This window comes from Myotis nattereri (genome assembly GCF_964212035.1).
Source record: "Myotis nattereri genome assembly, chromosome: 11".
NCBI classification, from domain to species: Eukaryota; Metazoa; Chordata; class Mammalia; order Chiroptera; family Vespertilionidae; genus Myotis; species Myotis nattereri.
Window position 1 is genome coordinate 9,258,794 of NC_138086.1, and position 22,182 is coordinate 9,280,975.

The 22,182-nt window shown below is 37.5% G+C and overlaps 1 protein-coding gene across 1 annotated transcript in view; it reads left to right on the top strand.

The window, feature by feature from the left end:
• MDFIC (MyoD family inhibitor domain containing) overlaps positions 1-22,182 on the top strand; it is an 89,554-nt gene that overhangs the window by 38,928 nt on the left and 28,444 nt on the right. The window contains exon 4 of the mRNA XM_081102603.1: positions 16,997-17,272. Coding sequence (XP_080958729.1) covers positions 16,997-17,272 — 276 coding nt within the window. The remainder of the gene's footprint in view (positions 1-16,996; positions 17,273-22,182) is intronic.

Here is a 22,182-nt window from a genome sequence, read left to right on the forward strand (position 1 = left end):
GCTCTGGTAGGCGGAGTAGATGCGATTATAGCATCTATCATATGTCAGTAATAATGACATAATTGAGTATTCATCTTAGTGCATCAAACACTGAATTGCAACGAATTGAAAATATGGGTAGTTTATAGTCTTAGAATAGCATTTCTTGGGGAGCAAGTATGATCTTGAACATTTGGGGATGGTTTTATTCTTTTCCCTTTTATTTGCTGGCATAGTGTTGTTTTTACTTCCTTTCATATTAATATAAATGTGGACATATTTGCGGATGGTCTATTTCTAAGAAAGGCTTATTATTACATGTATCTCAGCGACAATGAATCCCTATGGTATATTTTGGGGCCAAATATTAAAACTCAGTCCCTTGGAAAATTATTGTTATTCAGGCAACTTAATTTTTGTAAGTCCTCATAAGGGCTGCTTCAACTGAAAGTGTTTCCAGTCAGGCCTGATGCAATTCATCCTAGTATGCCCTACAATTTTAAAATACTTAAAATCTCACCTACTGTTAATGACTGTGTCTGAAGACCGGAAGAACTGGAGGTGTCACAGACGACAGGTACAAGCATAGCACGGTGCTCTTTTTTTAGTACAGGAAGGTAACACATGTGCCACACCAATTAGCTTAACCACCATAGTCTAAATAATAATAAAGAGGCATATGGAAGAAAACTGAAAATGAAATAATGGCCACAAGCTTGTCTTACTTGTTAGCCAGCTCCTGGTCAGACATAGTCAAAGGGCAGCATGTAACACCTGTGCTTAGCTAAAGGCTGTGTGTCTGTAGTGAGGTGTGAAATGCTATCATTTATATTCTAATCCTGCTAAAATTTACTTGCCATGGGGCATTGGGCCACGTTTTTCTTACAGCTTCAACTTCTGCATCTTCAGAATATAGACGGAGGTACTCCCTGCCCTCACTACTTCATGAGGTTGGTAGAGGGACTAAGTATCTAGGTGGATATGAGTGATGCACAGTGATGAGAATAACTGCTATCTAAGTTAAAGGGAGAAGGACAGTATCACCCTCAGTTATTCCTTGGCAAGAGTGAGACTCTTCTCTCATTGCATTGTCAGGCTGGTCCAGGGATAACTACACGAAAGAACCTGGCAGAGGAAAGTAGAGCGTGGCCTTTTGGATTCTCTCCTTGGTGATCCAGGAGTTCGGGGAAAGAGTTGAGTAGTTATATGATCCTAAAAACAAAAACCACAAAACACATCAAGAGAGTTTCCCACAAAAACGTGAGGAAACAAATGAGACACTGCACTCATTAGACCCTCTTTATTTTTCTATTGTTATACTTGTAATCCTCACCCAAGGATATTTTTTCCATTTATTTTAGAGAGAGTGCAAGGGGGAGGGGGGAGAGAAAGAGAGCGAGACATTGATGTGAGAGAGTCACATCGATTGGTTGCCTCCTGCATATGCCCTGGTGGTGGGGAACCTGCACCAAGGTCCGTGCCCTTGACCCTTAGGTGCGGAGGCTGACGCTCTAACCACTTAGCACACTGGTCAGGGTGACCTTTCTTTAATTGAAAATTAATTTCCAATTTTAATATAATAAAATGTTAAATATTAAAATATTAAAAAGAACATTGCAAACATCAGTGTATCAACCACTCATTTAATAAGTAACATCTTGCCAAATTTTCTTGAGTTTTCTTGTTTGTTTTTGAAGAAAGAAACATTTTTCTTCACCATGGAAGATTGAATATATTCCATTCTTTTCAGAAATCACACTTAAATGATAGTAGGTTAATAATAATTTTTAAAATACTTAAATTTAAGGAGAGAGAGAATAGAAAATGAAGCAATGGCGAATCATAAATGTTAAGTATTTTCTGAAAGATGGAAAGTAGATGGAGAAATAATAACTGACTTTGTAGCAGAAGTCCGAACCTAACTGTTAATGTGACACACTATGGTACTGTACCAAAAGGCTCAAATCTAGAGGCATAAGGCATGTGGAAACTGGGATGAATTTAAGATTAGAGAAATATGTCATTTGAAAGTCTGGGTGCAAGAAGACTTAGAACATTGGTTCACCTCCTGCCCCCAATCTGAGCAGCCATGTTACTCTTACACCGACCCTCACAAGGCACAAGAAAGTGATGCTCTGGAGAATTTAATCCAGAGAGGCTCAGACCCTGGGCACCTGGCATAGCAGAGCATGGGAGCGAGAGGCACGCTGACCACAGGGTGCTCAGTGAAATCGACTGCCTGAATGATGAGACACATACACAGTCCCGTCCTCTTTCCCCTTAAGCATTGATGGTCATGATCCAGACATCGCCAACCAATAGAGAACAATATTTATTTTCATATTCTCTTTTGTTCACCAATATTCCTGTTTTGAAAAAAAAATGGAACCTATTTAATCTTACTCCCTACAGGTTGCCATTGTCACTAGTAGCAGCCCTCCGCCCCTGACACCTGGCTAAGAGCACAGGGGCTATGAACCTTGTTAAATGAGTAATTGTTGTCTGCGGGTGGACAGAAACGTGCTCAATCACTGTTATCACTCCTTCTGGTTAATCTTTTTTCCCAATGAATGTTCCTATCTAAAGTGTCACACCTTCCACCCTCTTATACTTCTTGCTCTAGAAGAAGAAAATTTTGATAATTATGTCAATAGATTTTTATCTAGATGGCTTAGATTCTAATTTACAAGACCCCAACCAGGTGGGTGCTTACGTCGATTCCTTGCAGATTATTTTCCACATGTTGGCAATGAATCATGGACCTATCCTCTTGCAATATTAAAGTTGGGGAAGCTGCCTTAGAGATCAGTGTGTTCAACCTCTGTGTTTTTTTTGTTTTTGTTTTTTTTTTAAATATATTTTATTGATTTTTTACAGAGAGGAAGAGGGAAGGAGAGGGATAGAGAGTTAGAAACATCGATGAGAGAGAAACATCGATCAGCTGCTTCCTGCACACTCCCTACTGGGGATGTGCCCACAACCAAGGAACATGCCCTTGACCGGAATCGAACCTGGGACCCTTCAGTCCGCAGGCCAACGCTCTATCCAGTGAGCCAAACCGGTCAAGGCAACCTCTGTGTTTTTTTAGTTGACAAATTGAAGCAGAAACAGGTAAATAGTTTTTCTGAAGATTCCAGGTAGTTAGTGGCAGAAACAGGGCTATATTTTTGAAAATGGTCTTTGATTATCAATGAGAACATGTAGTTCTCACTTGCAATTTGTGAATCACAATGTGGTTTGTGTGGTAATGGAAAAGCTATATTAATAGAAAATAGTTACTAGAAATTAATAGGAATTTTTAAAGCCCCAGGTAGACAGACTTATTCAATTCACTGTCTAATTGCTCATTTTGTTCTCCCCTAAGTATTTGCCTTTATGATAAAAATTGCTCTTGGTCAGCATTCTATCCATCTGTAGTTCCAGTATTAGAATTATGATTCTCCAGGGTAGTGCACAAGGCAAGAGATAAGGTAATCCCCGGAGAGGGAGTATATTTTTTGAAACTACACAAGGTATCACTAAAGAGTGTGTGTTGTTCAAATAAATCCTGTGGAGTTGGAACAAGGTTGAGAGCTACTGGTAGAGAATTGTGTTTTAAATTAATAAAGGAATCTGATTTAGGACATTGGAATTAAAAAATGTGAAGATAAATATGAAACAGAGTGATAGTCTCACTTCTAAAATCGGAGCAGATTCATAAGAATAATAGCAAGATTCCCTCATAACCATTCATTTTACTGTTAAAGAACATCAAATAATTCATGCTATTTTCTCTAGCTTCAGAACAATTTTTACCCAATTTCAATATCAATAGATTTGTACATTGCAGAGAAATGGATGCGTTTCTCTTTTTGAAAGTAATTAAGGGATAAGATTTCTATAAATGTTTCTTAATATTGCAAATTGTGATTATAGTTTACATTTGTATGCTACTGATGGCCCTTTTATGTAACTTCCTAAGAACTCTTTTATTGGGAGTGCCTTGATTGACTGTATTTATTTAAGCTGATTTCTGGTCAGTTATCCGAGAGTGGTCTTGTAAGTAAATAACTTATTATAGTAGTAGTTTATATGGTAAAGAAGCACAGTATTTGGAAGAATATTGACAAGAAGGGATTACAGGAGCACATTTCATGCTTTTCTAATATATTTGTTAATAGTTATCATTTTAATTGGGCAGTAAATGTATGGTCATGTAAGTATTCTGTAGCCACACTGGCTTTACAACAGGTTCAATAAATATGCTGACCTGGTCTGCTTCAGGGCATGGCTGGTGTTGTTAGTCTGGCCTGAAACCTGTTACTCATTCTCTTTGAAGGCCTCTTCCCCTCAGGTCTCTGTTGAAATGCCATTCCTAGCTATCCAGACCAACATAGCTGGCCTTGCTATTCTTTGTGATAGTTGCACTTTTATAGCATTACCATTATTTCAGATTGTATATCCTGTTTACTGTTTGGTTAGTACATATTTAATGTTTTTATTCTATTTAACTAGTCTTAGCACTATGTCTGATACACAGTAGATGTTCAATAAATATTTGATAAAAGAATGAGTAACACATACAAACGTATTTCATTTATAATGAACCTTTCTACCTACTCTTTTTCTTCAACTGCTAAGATCTCTTATAGTTTTGGTTGTTGGTCTTTTATTGGTTCCAGTTATTTCTAACTTTTTGTCTACTGTTGCAAATAGAGTAATAATCTTCTAAATGTTGATGAAATAAACAAGATCTGTGGTGATGAATAAATATGACATTATCATTTTTCCAATTCAGTTGAATTCCAAATAATAACTGGCTTTTTAATTGCACAGTGTGTGTGGGAGAGTTGTTGGGGTTTGGAGGATGAAGATACTTGTCTAGAGCTTCTAAAAATCATCTAGGTTAAACAGAAGCCATTACCGGGAGGTGTGGGAAAAGGCAATTGTGTGTGTATTTCCCTTTTTACTTTTCTAGGTTAGTGATTTGTACTTATTAGGATGTATTTAAACGATTGAAATGGCAAGCTGTTGAATAGTATTGTTTCCTCCTATTGTTCCTTTATTGATTTTTCTAAGTGACCACTGTTCTAGGTGCTGAAGCAGATATTCAAAAGTGCTGGGCACTTGGATATAACACTTGAATGCTCATTGAGTGACGATACAAATGAGTGAATGACATGCTTCTCGCTACAGAGGAGCATATAGCCCTGCGGAGAGGGCAGATCTTGGCACAATTTTTGTTCTAGGGGCAGAGAAGGAGGAGCTTTGAGGTCAGCATGTGACCCAGTGCTGACCAATGGGATGTCTCCTAGAGGCTTTCTGGAAAAGGAATTTTTGTATTCTTACAGAGATGGTTAGAAAGCGTACCTTCATTTATCAAGGCTCTAATCATCTCTAGATGTGATATCTGGAGTTGTGTCAGAGAGTCTTATAGCTATGAGAGAGTAGTCAGATGGGAGAGTTGACATGCCAAGGATGACAGTGAAGACATTGAACCTGCAAAATTAATCATACTAGAGATGGCCTGTCTTTGGATTTCTTGTTATGTGAGATAATAAATATCTGTAAGCTCTGTGAGGGCAAGGTGTTTGTAAATATTGTTCACTGTAATATCCTTTACGGGAGGAATAGTGGCCAGCACTATAGCATATACTCAACAAATCTATCTATGTAAAAGCCCAGTGACTGGAACAACCGGTGGCTATGACACACACTGCTGCAGCCAACCAGCCTGATCTGGGCCCTGATCGGCCCCTCCCCATGGCCAGCCCCGCACCCAATAGGCTCCCAACACCCTGATTGGGGGCAGGGCCTGCTGGCCAACTGTCCGTGGCCCCTCCCTCCACCGGCCTGGCCTGATTGGCCACCATCGGGAGGGCTGGCTGGACCCCATCCATGCACGTATTTGTGCACCAAGCCGTTAGTATTTAATAATGACTTTCGTTAGCAGACAAACTTACCCCCATAGATTTAGTGGGTTTTAATGCAAAATTAGAAGAAGAAATGTTTGTACAAATAGTCTCACTCATATTAATATTTAAATATGGTTAATGAGTTTGTTCCTTTGTGGTTAGCCACTTCCTGGTGTTGAAGTTTGGGTAACATTTTATTCCCACAGAGGTTAAAATAGCCATGATACAGTGATGAAGACAATCTAAAATTCACATTCCTCAGATTTTAAAGCAGCCCTGTAATGAGGCAAGAGGGAGAGATTTCATCTCAGGAAAAGACAAGATGAGAATAATGAGCAAATAGTGTTATTATTACTTACTTATATATTGCAAAGCTTTCTATTATCTTTAAGCTGCAATTTATAATAAAATAATTTAATATATTTATATGTGACTATATCTCTGCAGGTTTGGAAAACTTTATTGCACCAGTTTTCTGGATATTGTTATTATATCCGATAAGCAGCTTATTCATTACTTCCTTATGCTGGAAAGGTGTCAGAATTACCTATCAAGGTTGGACATGATAATTACGACCATCCCTGTCTTAGAGTCAATTCTTAAAGCTTTGCTTGGAATCGTAAATTTTCAAATTATGTCAGAAAAATTTCATCTATAATGAGAATTGCTATTAGGACTAAAGCACAAAGGTTTCTTAGTGTCAGACCATATCTTAAAGGAATTTATTGAAGAGTGAAAAGCTATTCTAATAACAAATACTCACCAATGAACTTTGAAGGTTGTGAGCTATACTAAAGCTCTGGGGAATTCATAAGAACAAAATTTACTTTTCTTCTGATTTACCTTGAATAAGCTACTGGAAATAAATTTACTTTCTAACTGTTAAGGTAGCAATTCATACTTTCCTCTGTCTGATTCCATATCTTCTGAGGTTTCATCTGCATTTCCCCTGCTCTAACCTCAAGGAGATACCAGTTTTACTTATGCATGAAGTTGGATTTACTTTTATTCGGGGGGGGGGGGGGGACTTTTAAATATATAATATGGTACTGGCTTTTTTTCCCCTGCTATTTACAAAAATATCACTTAACTAGTATTTTTGGTGAATTTCCCTATACATACGGTGCTATCTATAACTTAATCTTTAATTCCCTTGCTATAACAGAAAGAATTTTTTTGAATCCTTTCTGTAACTCCACTATCCACATATTATGCTTTTACAGCAATTCCCTAGGCTCATGAAGGTGAAGGATGAAGTTTATAATGGTATTGAATACCAAACTGTTGCTTGATTTATTCAGGAAGGTTGTTATATAGTGGGATCAAATGACAGCTTAAAAGCTGGTATAATTCATCATCATCAGTTAATTTTCACTGGGTGTCCACTGGGTGCTGAACATTGCACAAGGTTCTTTGTCAGCAGGTATGTGCCTGATAAGGTTGATGGAACTCTAAGAAGACGGAATCTTGTCCTTAAGGCGCTCGCTATATAACAAAGGCAAGTCAGCAAATCCCCAGTGTTGTTAAGCTCTCTGTACAAAATGTATGTAACTAAAAGCACTTTATTTTTTGAAGAGTTGTTGTCACTAAATTTATACTGCTACCAGAATAAAGGGTACGATGTTGGATGAATGAAGAGTAGGTGTTTATTATGGTCCAGTTCTTGGCTAACCAGCACTGATTTTTGTGTGTGTGTTTGCATAGACACTTTTTGTGTCTGTACATATACTTTTAAAATATTCCTGCCTAATGAGTCCAAGTTATCCTTCCAACAAACATATGTATACTTTGCCTCTCCCTAATGAGAGACAAATCAAAGCCACATCCAGATGACCCATCTAGAGCTAGTGTTATGCAGTCATTGTTCCAGACTCTGGGTGATGGTATTCTTCTCCTGAAATGATTGAAAAATCTGATCTTGATCAATTTTGAATGTAGCTCTTTATGATCCTGCAACTTATGGCGTAAAACATATCGGATTGACAATGGTGAAGGAAGTATAGAGTAGGTAGTCGCACTGTAACTTCTCAAGTGTAGTGCTGGTCTAAGGAATATCCATATTCCCTGGGTAAGGACAGTGTGAAAGATGATGTGGCCATGAACTACCATCAGCATCTCTTTACTGAGTTTCTTCCTTAAACTTGGCCAGGATTATCTGCTAAGATTTCTCTTGCTGGGTGTACTTCACAGCCATCTCTGAGAGGGCTTCAGGAGGATTCTCTCGCAGGGGTTTTAATGGTTCTTTTCTTGTTGGTAATATGGACTTAGATTCAGGGATTGCTTTAGGGTGGAAGTCACGAGCCTTTATTTGCTAAGCTAGGGATTTTTCTAGCACTATAATTTCTTTAACATCTTTATTAGCATCAATATCCTTCTTTTTTTTTTTTTGGACATGGTGGTAGAGGACTTCATTTTCTGGTAACTGCCACCAAAAGTTGTGGCAAATAATGATCTTTGACTGTAGTCCATTGCTTGCCACATTGGTTTTTGAGCTCTGAGCTCCCTGCACCTCCTTTAGTCTCAATTTAATGGCTTCCTGTCACTAGATCTACCTCTGTGAGTGATCAAGCTTGACCCAAGGATGGCGACTCCTACCTCAGGCTGTATCCCTTGTGAATGAGTTGTATGAACACCGATGGGCAGTGGGCGGGTGAGGCACTTGAGAGAGCCTGGAACATTAGGCTTCTACAGGTCTTGCACCTCCCTAATATTCCCTATTCCATTTTTCAGCTCTTCACATTTACTAATCAGTGAGAAAAAATGTGGCTGCTGAAACTCAGCTAACATATACAATGATATGAACTTTCATGGTTCCATGTCACTGGCCAGGGCTGTTGCTTCTGCTTGTGTATCTGTGAATGGCAGAGAGGCAATTCAGCCCTTGCTCTGCTCACCAAGGCCTGCTCGCAGGCAAGGAACGCTTTTTGAAGTTTGTCAGCACAGAGGGCAGTACCTTCTTCAATTTACTTATTTGACTGTTGCTGGTTAGGGCTATGCTGCTTGCAGATAAAAACAGCTTTCTGTACTAAAAGTTGCCTATTTTCTTCAGTGGGCTTTTACCTTGGCAAGCTAGAATGGCGTTTGTTGTGTTATTGTAGCAGCTACTGAAAGCCATAGGAAGTCCAGTAGACTGACATGTGAGTAGCTTTCTACAGTTACCCTAAAGCTCCGGTCTTCCTTATCATACATGGGACCTGTGGCCCAAGGACTGATGGCCGCTGATTTTCACTAAGTACTTTTCACACTTTGCTTGCCCACGAATGGATTCATTCAAAAACAAAAGAAATGCCTTTTATATCTTAAAAAATAGATGTCCTGAATATGCCCATTATTACCTATGAGAAAACTCAGGAGCGATTCTTCAAAAGATGATTGAGATGTTATCCCTTGTAAAGTTACCAAGTTATAAACTTTTCAGTATGTACAACAGGTTGCTGGAAGATTATTTCTTTGTGCTCTCTTTTTATTGAATTAATCCATTTTCTGTCATACAAAAACACTCTTTAGGCTATTTATTTTCTGTAAAATATAGGTATATATACTACATTCATTTAGATATAATTATTATAGAGCTATAAATCTAAGCAGAGGGCAACTTTGACAGTTAAGTCAAAGAACAAAGGATATTGTAGCAAATACAAATCCTGGTATGATCTTTTAATATATAAATAAAACTTGCAGACAGCAATCCATAATAAAATCTGCTAACGTAAACTGACAATATTCTATTCTCAAATATATGACTCATGTAATTCTGATAAATTAACTAGAAGCTATAATATACAGTAGCTGACATTAAATAAGGCCAAACTTGTCATTCATTTGAGGATAAAAGCAAGCATTAAGTCCCACTTCTAGGAATATATCCTAAGAAACCTAAAACACCAATCAGAAAGAGTGTATGCACTGCTGGGTTCATAGCAGCACAATCTACAATAGCTAAGATCTGGATACAGCCCAAGTGCCCATCAGTAGATGAGTGGATAAAATGCTGCGGTACATTTACGACCAACGAAGGATCTCTCACCCTTTGAGACAGCATGGAGGGACCTGGAGAGCATTATGCTAAGTGAAATAAGCCAGTCAGAGAAAGACAAGTATCACATGATCTCACTCATATGTGAAATCTAAGGAACAAAATAAACTGATGAACAAAATAGATCCAGAGACATAGAAACATGTAACAGTCTGATGAGTCTCAGAGGGAAGGCGGGGTTGGGTGGGTGGGAAGAGATTAATCAAAGAACTTAAATACACATGCATAACCTATGGACACAGAAAATAGCATGGTAAAGGCTGGGGGCGGGGGGGAGTGGGAAAGTGCAGGCTAGGCTAAAAGGGGTCGATGGGGAACAAAAGGGGACATCTGTAATACTTTCAACAATAAGATAAATTAAAAAAAAACAAGCATTAAAGTTACACTTGGAGAAGATAAAATAAAGATTTTTGTTATCATTGGTTTACTGTACAGGGACTTTTCAGTAACACATGCAAATCTTAAAAGAAAAAGTCTGACTGAATTTCTTAATCTTTTGATTTTATTTTTCTATCAAGTCATGATTTTTTTCTGAAAAAAAATGAAGGTAATGTTTGTGTATTTATTTGACACTTGTTCATTTACAAGAAGGTTTGGGTTGCTGTATAGAAAAAAACATTTAAAAAAACCCTGATAACATAGAATAAAAAATGAAAGCCAAATAGTAAATCAGAAATAAATGGCAGAAAAGTAGGAAAGGGCAAAAACATGGTATGAAACTGGGAAGTGAAACTAACCCATTCACACAAGGCTCTGGCATTTGCTCTCATTTGCCAGTGCTGATCCAAATGACCAGAGTGATGAAGTAAATTTCTCAAGTTCACAGAACCAGGAATCACTGGTCCTAGAATTCAAACCATAATAAGTCCTGTTCAGAGCCTATGCGTGTCCCACCGTCTGTTGTTTGCGGAAAGCAGTTGTGTACATTTGGTCCTGATATGTGACCAACTCGTCCATTTTGGTTGGGACTGTCCTCGCTTTGAAACCGAAAGTTCTGCGTCCCAGCGCCTCCCTTTGTCCTAAGCAAACGGGGTGGTTGGCCACCTGCCTGGCTTCCTCCCAGCCATGGCGAGGAGAGAAATTTGAGGGAGTTAGAAAGTTGTCTTCAAACTTTCTAACTCAGGAGGGCTGAGTACCTTTCCTCCAAACTCCATGCTGCTTTAGCCTCCTGCAGTGGTAATCAGCTCCTACATTGTACAGCGGAGCTGCTGCGTGCTGAGTTCCACCACAGTCTTGGATTTGGTGGTGGCCTTCATTCTGCTACTAATATATTGTGTTGTTTCTTTTTTTCTAGTGATTGTGGTGTTTCTGGGTCACTTGGGCTGGGGTAGTTTAAGTATACGTATAGAGACCATGCATAGTTGTTAGAAGGCCTGGGTGGAAGCTATCAAAGTGTGCTCACAGTGAATCCCCACATTCATCTCATGGCTAAAGAAGGGTTTCTTTCTTATGTGATAGTACGAGGTGATCATTCCTCGTCCGTGAGAGGCTCTCCTTCCCGCTGACGGGCAGATGCCTGCTGTCTGGTTTCTCCAGCATCCCTTAAGACATTGCCCTCAGGTAAGGTCACAGCTGGGCTGCTGCCAAGGGTAAGAAAGAGTGCATAGACAGAGCACACTCAAGTCGGAAGGCCAAGGACTAGGAGTGGCAGAAGTAATTTCTGCTTTCATTACTTAGAGCTCACACGGATACATGACTGAACCAAATGCAAGGAAAGCGGGGACGGGTTAGCCGAGAGCCCAGAACACTGGGGAGAATAGATTTGTGGGAAAGCTAGTAGTCTCCCCCTTCCAGGTTTGACTTAAACATGCTTAAATACTTTTTTTTTTCACATGCAGAAAAATGATTGATTCTCCAAACAAGTTCTTAAGTTTTATTGTCTTGTTTTGGGAAGAAGTATCTCCTACCCCTGCCACCAGTGATTTAGTCTGCAATAGTGAAAATTGAATTACTGTTGAAGTACTATTAGATGTATGATGTCATCATAAGACAATCCCCTCCATCCTGCACATTCCCAGTCATACAGTCACAGAATTGGACTGGTATTCTCAAATTGGTTAACGTTCCCAAAAAGTCACAATTCCAAAATATTTTTCATATATTAATATATACAGTAAATAAAATGAATATGGGATACAGTCTCTGATGAAAGTTCAGAAGTTCAAGAGGTGAATACAAAATTTCTGGAAGCCCTTGGAGTGGAACTAAGGAGACGGAGGTAGAAAAATGCCAGGAGCTTCCGGACTGTGTAGGTGTTAGGATGCAGAGGCCACTCAGCATCTGCCCACTGAGAAAGGTTTGCAACAAGCTGATGAGCAGGGTTGTGCATTAACACATTTATTTTAGCCTAAATTTACATTACAATATTAAATACAGTAATATAGTTTTATTATATTTGTGCATATTGTTGTACATACATGCATTATATATATACATAATAAAAGTTTTGTTTTATATATGTGTGTATATAAATAAAATCTCTACCATTGTGTGTGTGTTTATGTGTGTGTTTGTGTTTGTCTCTGTCTCATAGTGACTTCAGAGTAGCAGAGTTACTGGGTACCCAGTAAAAGCTTATAACCATCTTTGGGAAAAATAATTTCAATTTGCATCAAGTCATTTTTACTCCCCTTCCCCCAAATATTCTATTTAGATCATTTTGTTCCTGATGATTTTAAATTCTAAGGTTTTAATTTTTACTTTTTTTGTACAACGACCTTTTGAAATAAATGGCATAATTCTTTGTAGTTTTATTAAATTTTATGTAAAGAGACCAGCAACTGCAGATGATTTGCACATGGTAATAGATTATATGCCATGGAAAAATGTTGCTTTTGTTGCTTCTCCAGTAGGCACAGTTCCAAGTATAGTTATTACTAAGCTACACTATCACACATTTAAAAAAAATTATCAAAAGAATTTCATGCTATTGACTCATTACTCCCATATTTATTATTATTATTGAAAATCAGTAGATCTAATTCTATTGGCTTCCTTCCTGATTGAAAACATTTGAACCTAGAAAGCACAGGTTTCTTAAGACATTTGTAACTATTCATTATGGATCTTAAACTTACAATCATGCTGCATTGTATGAGCAATGATTTAAAAAAATTCTTTACAATACATATGATAATCGGGTTACCAATGCTATCAAGGTTTGAAGATGCTGAATGTTCATATAACTGGTATTTAAATTTTTGATGTGTTTTGCATTTGTTACTGAATATCAAGAATACATTTTTTTGCCCATATAGAGTAAGTTTAAAATGGGGTCTTTTGTAGAAGCCTCCAGCCTGTTTAGAATGATATAACCGATGCCCGAATGTTCACATATCAAACAAAATGCCAGCTTTCTGTAGAAAAAAGGTGTCAAAAAGTTTCTTTGTACCTTTAACGCATGCGATTATGTAGTACAAAATGCAGAGTTTGTAAAATTTCTTGAATATACAGGCTAAAAATGAATAATTCAAAACAAATCTTAAGTTCTACATTCTATTGTCCCTTTATAACGCAGGCAGAAGATAGCAGTGCGCTCCCAATAGAGCTGAATTTGCACAAGTTACACCTCTGACAATGCCAGATGGTCTATGGTCTACTTTTGAGAGCTGTCACATATGTAAAGATTTGAAAAAAGAAAGACAGCTGAATGAGAGCAGTGGATCGTTAAAGGGAGAGCGCGGGTCCCTAGGCATCACTAGTGTTTTAAGAGGCATTGTGTTGTCGTTCCCATATTAGCATGTTGCTTTTTTTTTTTAAAGCCATACACAACTTATACACAATAAGAAAAAGAAATCTGTCTAAAGCCAAGTAGTTATGTTTTTTTTTTAATCAGATGTTTTTGTTCTTTATCCAAGAATAAAACCATGTTTCTGACTTTCAGGTGAATTTTACTGTAAGATTCAAATGACATCCATGAAAAATTATCAATGGAAGTGAAAATAAATGTCTGTTGAGATATCTAATATATCTAGGATTTATCCAGTTTTAATCTGACTTATATAGTGCATGCATCTGAGAAAATCATAAAACTAAGAAAGTTTTAATGTGAAAAAATTAAAATGAAGAGATAATACTTGGTTACTAGATCATAATACAAACTATAGTAAAAATAACTGGTGACAGTGAAACAAAAATTAAAGTACTATTCTTTATCTGCCAACCAAAATAGGTATCATCTTGAAAACTGAAATGTAGGCAAATCATTAAGGATGTGTTAGAATATCACTCCAGCCATATCCAGTAATTTGCATATTGTCAGTTTTCATAGAAAAAGACAGGATCTGTCCATTTTAGAATTTGGTGGCAAGATATAGTTCTCTTTTACCATCTTCATTTTTAATTATTGAGAACGTTTAACTATTACCAGTACATAGTGATTTTAAATTTATCTTAGAGTATGGAATATGACAGTACATGTTTGATTGATAAGAAGTCTCCCCAGCATTGGTCAATGACATTTCAACTTAACTGAGCTCTCAGATTGCTTGAGTTATTTTCAGAGAAAAAGTGGCCCAACACATTCCATTTATTGGCGAGATTACTGGAAAGTGCTCTGAAAAGAACACCAAATTAGTTTTAACTCTCTTTAACTGTCTTCTTTGGCATCCCTTTAAATAAATATGTATAACTAGCTTTCTGTTCAATAGCAGTCATTAGGATGTCATTCTCCTTGATACAAGGAGTTACAGGAGCAGCAAATTAATCTCTAGATCAAATGGTTACTCACCCATAAGAAATAGCTCTCCTTTTGCAGATGCCTGGACTGCCAATTTTAGTTAGAAGAAGGGTGTGTAGAGCTTTTACGTAGAGAAGTAACCTCTTCTTTTCATCAGAAGTTAGGAGAAAAAAAATATTTTGATATATCTTACTATTAATTTGTGATATTCACAGATATTTAATTTTTGACAATTATTCTCCTTTGTTCTTTACTAAATAACTGAAAAATGGTAAGAGGGATTCATATATTAGTTTTATAAATCAGGTATTAATGTTAATAGACTTGATGTGAAACCATGCTTATTAAGTAAAAGAAATTTGTCTTTTTCTTGAAATCTGTACATTCATAAATAGAATATTTTGATATTGAACAAAGACAGAAGTAAACAATGTGTGCTAAAGTCCTACTCAAATGCAAACTGTCCTCTTTGTCAAAAATATATACCAAGTCTTAGCTAGTCCCTAGATCACAGATAATCAGTCCCCTTTAGACATGATCAATGCCATGTACCAGTATATTTTGTGGCTTTCATACATTATGTTTTCTAAGTTGAAGAATTCTTAGTATTCAGACTTAATTTATATTTTTTAACTGTTCATAATCATAAGTTAAAAAGACTAATTATAACAGCAGTTTTAGAATCTGAAATTCCAGGAAATTATAAAAGTAAATTTTGACAATGAATGTTTTTGCTGTTGCTGTTGTTTTTAACTGAAGAAATGCTTTCATTGATAGCATTGCTTAAGAATATTAGTAAATAATTTCATTATTTAACCAGTGTAAACAGATAGCTTTTTTGGGGGGAGATCAGAGCTCTAAGCTTCAACACCCAGAATCCATTTTGGCTAATTTAAATGAAAAATCTATTGTCAGCACAGAGATCCTCCCAAGAGTTACCCAGCTAAGGGTTGTGCCTGTACGTTCAGAGGGGCTTCTCTAATGAAAACCTCACTGCTGCACTGTTGGCCCCATGGTCTGCTGGGAAGTGGGCATCGAACGCTGCACCCCACAGTATTTCTCTATACTGTCCAGCTTTCATACCCGAATCCATTGTTCTTTTCCTTTTATTTCAAAAGGTAATGGAGTAGTTAACCATTATCAGGGATGGCAAGATAATACTTCTGTGTCCTTGGCACCAGAAAGAAGACCTGGTACATAGAAAATAATTCAATTTTTTAAAAAATGTCTTTATTGATTAAGGTATTACATATGTGTCCTTATCCTCCCATTACCTCCCCATCCCCGCCACTCATGCCCTCGCCCCCCTGTTGTCTGTGTCCACTGGTTAGGCTTATATGCATGCATACACATCCTTTGGTTGCTCTCTCACCCTTAACCCCACCCTCCCCTACTTTCCCTCTATGGTTTGATGGTCCGATCAATGTTTCTCTGTCTCTGGATCCATTTTTGTTCATTAGTTTATGTTGTTCATTATATTCCATAAATGAGTGAGATCATGTGATATTTATCTTTCTCTGACTGGCTTATTTCACAATTCACCATAGCTAAGATTTGGAAACAGCCTAAGTGCCCATCAGCAGATGAGTGGATTAAAAAACTGTGGTACATCTACACAATGGAATACTACGCTGTGGTAAAAAAGAAGGAGTTCTTACCATTTGCAACAGCATGGATGGAACTGGAGAGCATTATGCTAAGTGAAATAAGCCAGTCAAGAATCCACTTTTTCTGAATGAGTGTCAAATTGTTTTTTCAGATTTCTAACTTCAATTTTCTTAAAAACAAAACATTTTTCCCTTCTGTTTTTATGCCTCTTTCATAAAGTCACTTTTGATGACTCCCTTTCTCATTTTCCCCTTTAGTAAGGATATTTTCTCTACATTTATTCTTTATTATTTCTGTTATACTAGAGGCCTGGTGCACGAAATTCGTGCACTCAGGGGTGAGGGGTGTCCCTCAGCCTGGCCTGTGCTCCCTGCGGGCCTAAGCCATCAGTCTGACATTCTTAGCGCTGTCGCAGAAGCTGGAGAGGCTCCTGTCACTGCCGCTGTGCTCACCAGCCGTGAGCCCGGCTTCTGGCTGAGTGGTGCTCCCCCTGTGGGAGCACACTGACCCACCAGGGGTCAGTTCCTGCATTGAACTTCTGCCCCCTGGTAGTCAGTGCACGTCATAGCGACCGGTTGTTCCGCTGTTCAGTCGATTTGCAGATTAGCCTTTTATTATATAGGATAGGATGTTTTCCAATCATTATTATACCCATATGTATTAGTATTTTACTTTATTTTTGCTTTCATTTTTAGTATCATGGATAAAATTTAAAACAGTCTGTTACTGAGTGTATTTGGATTATTTAAAAATATTAATTTCTTTTTTTACCTGATAAACTTTTCCTACTTTTTAACTTAGCCCAACCTCAGCGCCTGCCTCAGCTTCAAACTTCAGCACAAGAACCAAGTGAGGAGGACATAGACAAGACAAAGAACTGCCACAAAAGTCTGAGCAACGGAAATGGAATTCACCATGGAGCCAAACATGTGTCTGTGGAGAATCGAAGACTTTCAGCACCTGTTTCCCAAAAAATGCATAGAAAAATTCAGTCCAGCTTGTCTGTAAATAGTGATATCAATAAGAAGAGTAAAGTGAATGCAGTCTTTTCCCAAAAGCCAGGCTCCTCACCTGAAGGTAAGTTTGAGATACATACATATTTTGCTTGACCATGTGTGAAATCATATTCACTAATTATTATGTTTTCGAGCAAGCATACAAGAAGAATCTCGCTTATCTGTAAGACAAATGGGGATTTTGGTAAAATGCAACCTCAGTCCCCAAAGGAGAACACAGGCTGTGAAAGGAAGCCTGGGCAGCTGACATCCTGCTTATTGTCTGCTAGAGGGAATGGTCATTACTTTAAATATAACTTCTAGACCAGTAGTTCCCAAGGTGGGACCCATGCCCCACAGGGGGGCAATTTGATTTTAAAAGGGGCAATTCAAGAATGAGATATTAACTGATTTTTTTGCATTTCTTATGGTTCTAGGGGCCTCATATACAGGATATAAATATATATTTGTGACATATTTATGTATTTAAGTTCTCTATTATATGTTTTGAAACTTTATTTGCTATTTCTTCACATCACTTCATATTATGATATTTTTTAAAATAATTGCTTAGTGATTTCTTCCTCAGTACTTCAGCTGTCCTTTCGTTCTTTTCTTTTTCTCTTTCATGGATGCCATGTTCTTTGGAAGCTTGTTTAGACCAAGTGAATGGCCTGCTAGGCTTCCTTCACGTGAATGATATGTTACAGTGTGTGTGTGTGGGGGGGGGGAGGGGTGGGCATCAGGATTTTAGAGATGCTTAGGTGGGGCGTGGCCAAATAAGGTTGGGAACCCCTGTTCCGTACTTTTTTCATACCACATTTAAAAATATGAACACGACGTTGTGGTGGCACACAAACGTCTGTGATGATTTTTTCTGTTCCTGGCTTAATATGTCATTCTGTGGTTCAGAGGTAAGATCACCTGCTTGCAAATCAGTTCCTAGATATGCAAAACAAAGCTGGAAAAAGATTTGGTCATTTTATTTTCTTGCCAGAGAGAGGGCCAGGTGATCTCTGTTGCTTGACTAACTAGCATCCTCCAGCCGCCCACCCCATTCCAGGCTCACTGTGGTCTGGCCTTTAGCTCCTCTCAGGAACTAGTTATTACCTCCTTCAACTGGGCCTCATCCTGCACTTGGTCAGATTAAAGTCGGGTTAAATATGATGAACCTGAGAAACCTTTTCTTTATTATAACATAAACCCATGTGACGACATTGGGTTTATAACGTACAGACTTTTTTTTAAATATAAAAATGGCTTGCTGTATTATAGTAATAAAGGAATAGTCGTCTCCCACATTGAAGGTTCCAGATTTCTCCTGGCATATCTGAGTTATTCCATTCTTCCTCTTTCCCACTTTTAGCCGTTCTTGAGCTTCAAAAAATCTCAAATATCCCACCTGACACGTATATATTTTTGCTATTCCCTTTACATTTGTATTTTAATTGCCAGGAAATCTTAAATAAGGGAAATTCTGCGGATGTCTCTGTGAAATTGGCCGTGCTTATTTATAGAGATAAATTGAGTTGTAAATAGAAAATTGTACAGAGAGTTACCAGTAATGTATGGGAGAAAGGATATTACATTTTGGTTACAGGTGTCTCAAATTCAACTGAGGTAAAGTGTTAGGTTGATCAAATAATATGATAATAAAGGGTCTGCATGGTTCCAGGTCAGTGACACTACTTTCCAAACTAATTAGATTGAAGGGAACATGATTGACACTTTAAAATTAGTTTGACATGTTAGCTACATGGTCATCTCTGAAGCATAGTTAGGCTGTTAACTAAACTGGATCTCCAAGGAGTTGGAAAGGCAATGCAATTTTCTTGAGAAGATCTTCATTTTTAGGTGATTGGGTGAAATAATTGGATGCAATTGAAATCCACTTGTTTTTTTGCATTTGAATTTGCTTATTATGTCCCAAACCTCTTATTTTCCATTTGCTATTTACTTATTATAAAGAATAGTAATATTTGCATATCAATCCCACTTGAAATTGCTTATGGCATTTTAATAAAAGTTTTTATTATTTGCTTACTTTTAATATCATGTGTGAATCTATTTCTGATGTAAGAATGCAGCTTCATAAGCAACATATGAAGAAAGAGGAAAATCAATATGTATAAATGATATATAGTTCTATAAACCCTCTTCCTTTTTCCATCTTTGTGTCTCCCTCTTACATATACACTCACGCTTATGGTTCACCACAGATATATGGATGGTGAGTCCCTCGTAATCCTGACATTTTCACAAGTTCTGTCCCAGACGGGGCTTGGGGGCATGAGAAGTATGAAGCACAAATGAAGATGACTAAATATATTGTACAGTGTCCTACTTATAGCTTTGCTGTTAAGCTATAGCTTTTAGCCAGTTGTAAGTTTATTTTATTTTGATTGCTTGATCTAGATGAAAATGCCATTGTCCAGGTACATCTTTACTCAGAGTTTGGTGTTTTCATTTTCTTTGCTACTATTTAAGGTTGTGACCTGAAATTGTGTTGTTTTTTTTCTGATTTTTAGTTTTAAATTTAAGTCTGTTTCCTTGGCAGTGCACTGTAGTTAAACAAACAAGCATAAGACTGGTAGATGGCAAATTCAAAGGAAAACAGCCTCAGCTCTGCTGCCAGCTAGCTAGGGGACTTGGGTTTCCTGGGGGATGCTTTTTCTATAAAATGGTGTGAAAGGTGTGAATTAGGAATTCCCAAAGTAAGTTTCAGTTCCAAGATTCTATGATTCAGTTCTTTCAGCAATGCTGCCTCATAAACTCTACACACAGGTCTCTTGCTGTATAGAACGTTTGGGGTCCTTGGTTGAGAAGAAATCTCATAACTTGGAATAGAATAGGGCAATACCAGGAAGGGTTTTGATGAACAGACATAGCATCTGGATTCCAGGACAGCAAGTCCTGAACGGGCTCCAGAGGTGTGGATACATGGAACAGACTTACAGTCTCAGAGAGGAGGTGGTTGGGGGTGGGGTTCGGGAAGAGATTAGACAAAAAGAACATATATGTATAGCCCATGGACACAGACATTAATGTGGTGAAGGTCTAAGGTGGGGTGGGGTGGGGGCAGGTTGGAGGGGGGCGAAAGGGGAGAATGCGAGACACCTGTAATATTGTCAATAAAATACAATAACAATGGGGAGATTTAATAGCTAAAATTTTCTCAGTTCTATGTTTTTCTTTTTTTACGTTTTTCTTTAGTCTTCATCACTTATGTCTCTTCTTCTTACAGTAAAATGAGCAAATGAGTAGCAAAATAATATTAACTGGGAACTTCAAAATTAGCTAACCATGCCCAGTTTGATCATGTGTTTTTTTCAGAATAAATGGTGTTCCTGGTTGCGACTTTGTATGTATTGCACATAAATACTATTGACAAGTAAAGGGGCATTTTGTGGTTCCGTTGATGGAATTACATATTTAATCATTTCACAGTGTTTTAGTAAGAGCACTAAACTTGCTGATCGAGTTTGGAAAAGACCGCTAAGATATGGCGGTCCATTGCTTATACAAAGGTAAGGATTGGCCCAGCCCCATGATTGAGATAGTGGGTTGGTGACATGTTTTAATCTGTCTTTCACTGTGGGTACACTAAGGCTTGAGTACACATAGACTGACATGTGCTCCATCAGATTCTCCTTTTTAAGTTGTCTTGATTTATGTAGTTAGTTACTTAGATTCATTCTGTGTACCAGGTATTGTTCTACCTGCTTTGCTCACATGAAGTCATTTAATCCTCCCAACAGCACTGTAATTCTGTGAACAATACATAATTATCAACTTGTGAATAAGGAAACTGAGGCACAGAGAGGTTAAGTGAAGCCACCAAAGTCCATTGGTGTGTGATAGAATTGAGATGTAAACCCAGACAATTCTGGCTCCATAGCCTGTGCTACTAACTACTCATATTTTTGCTTATAAAATCCTCAGAGAAAGCGAGTTTACTGGCTATTCCACCACCACATCAGATATTGGTATTACAACTGTGCGTGAGACAGGGGTCTTCTTATTACTATATAGATTTGTTTTGAAGCACTACCTACTAAATTTTTAAAACAATTCTCACACCTATACCTGGTTTTTGTTTTCTTCCCTATAAGACTCTAAATTATTGAAAGACTGGACTGTGTCTGAATTTTTTGTTGTTGTTGTTAATTTACAGCGATGCCCATTACATTAGCTTCAAAGAGTTTCCCAGGAGTTAGTAAGTGATAAAATTTTTATTCCAAATCACTTTATCCTACTCTTCTGTGAAATTAGCACTGAAAAATAGAATGTGTGCACATGTTCATTTAAAAAAATGTTATTTTAAAAAAGTACTTCATATATAGTAGAAAAATAGTACCATGTGGGAAAATACACATTTTATTTAAAGGTTTTTTTTAATTAGTAGATTTCTTCTTGTTTTGTTTAATTAAATATTTTCAAAATACTTTACTTTTCTGATTGTATCACCCAGATGTAGTTTTAAGATTAAATGTTTTAAGATTCTTGACCTTTGAAATAATTAATAGTATATGACATTGAAATGACCAAGGGTTTTCATTAGATTCTAAGCTACTTATCATAGGAATGACAAATCCTAACACATTTTAGGTGTGTCCCAGCTATAGCTATACAGTTTCATAAAAATTCAATTTCAACAAAGATATTTTTAGAAGAGATTTTATGCTTTTCAGGAATCTTGGATAATAGACCCTTCATGTTGACAGATTTAGTATTTATAAAGAAATGCATAGCCAGTCCCAGCAGCTCATTGCCCACAGATGCTGAACAAGAGAATCAGGAATATCGTATACATAGCAATACCGAATCACATAGAGGCAGTATACCCTAGTGATTAGAGTACAGGCTCTGGAACCAGGCTGCTTGGGTGCAGAAATTGGCTTTACTACTGACTGGTGATATGTCCTAGGGTAGGTTTCTTAACCTCTTTATGTGTCAGTGTCTTATCTATAAACTGGGGATATTGTTAGTACC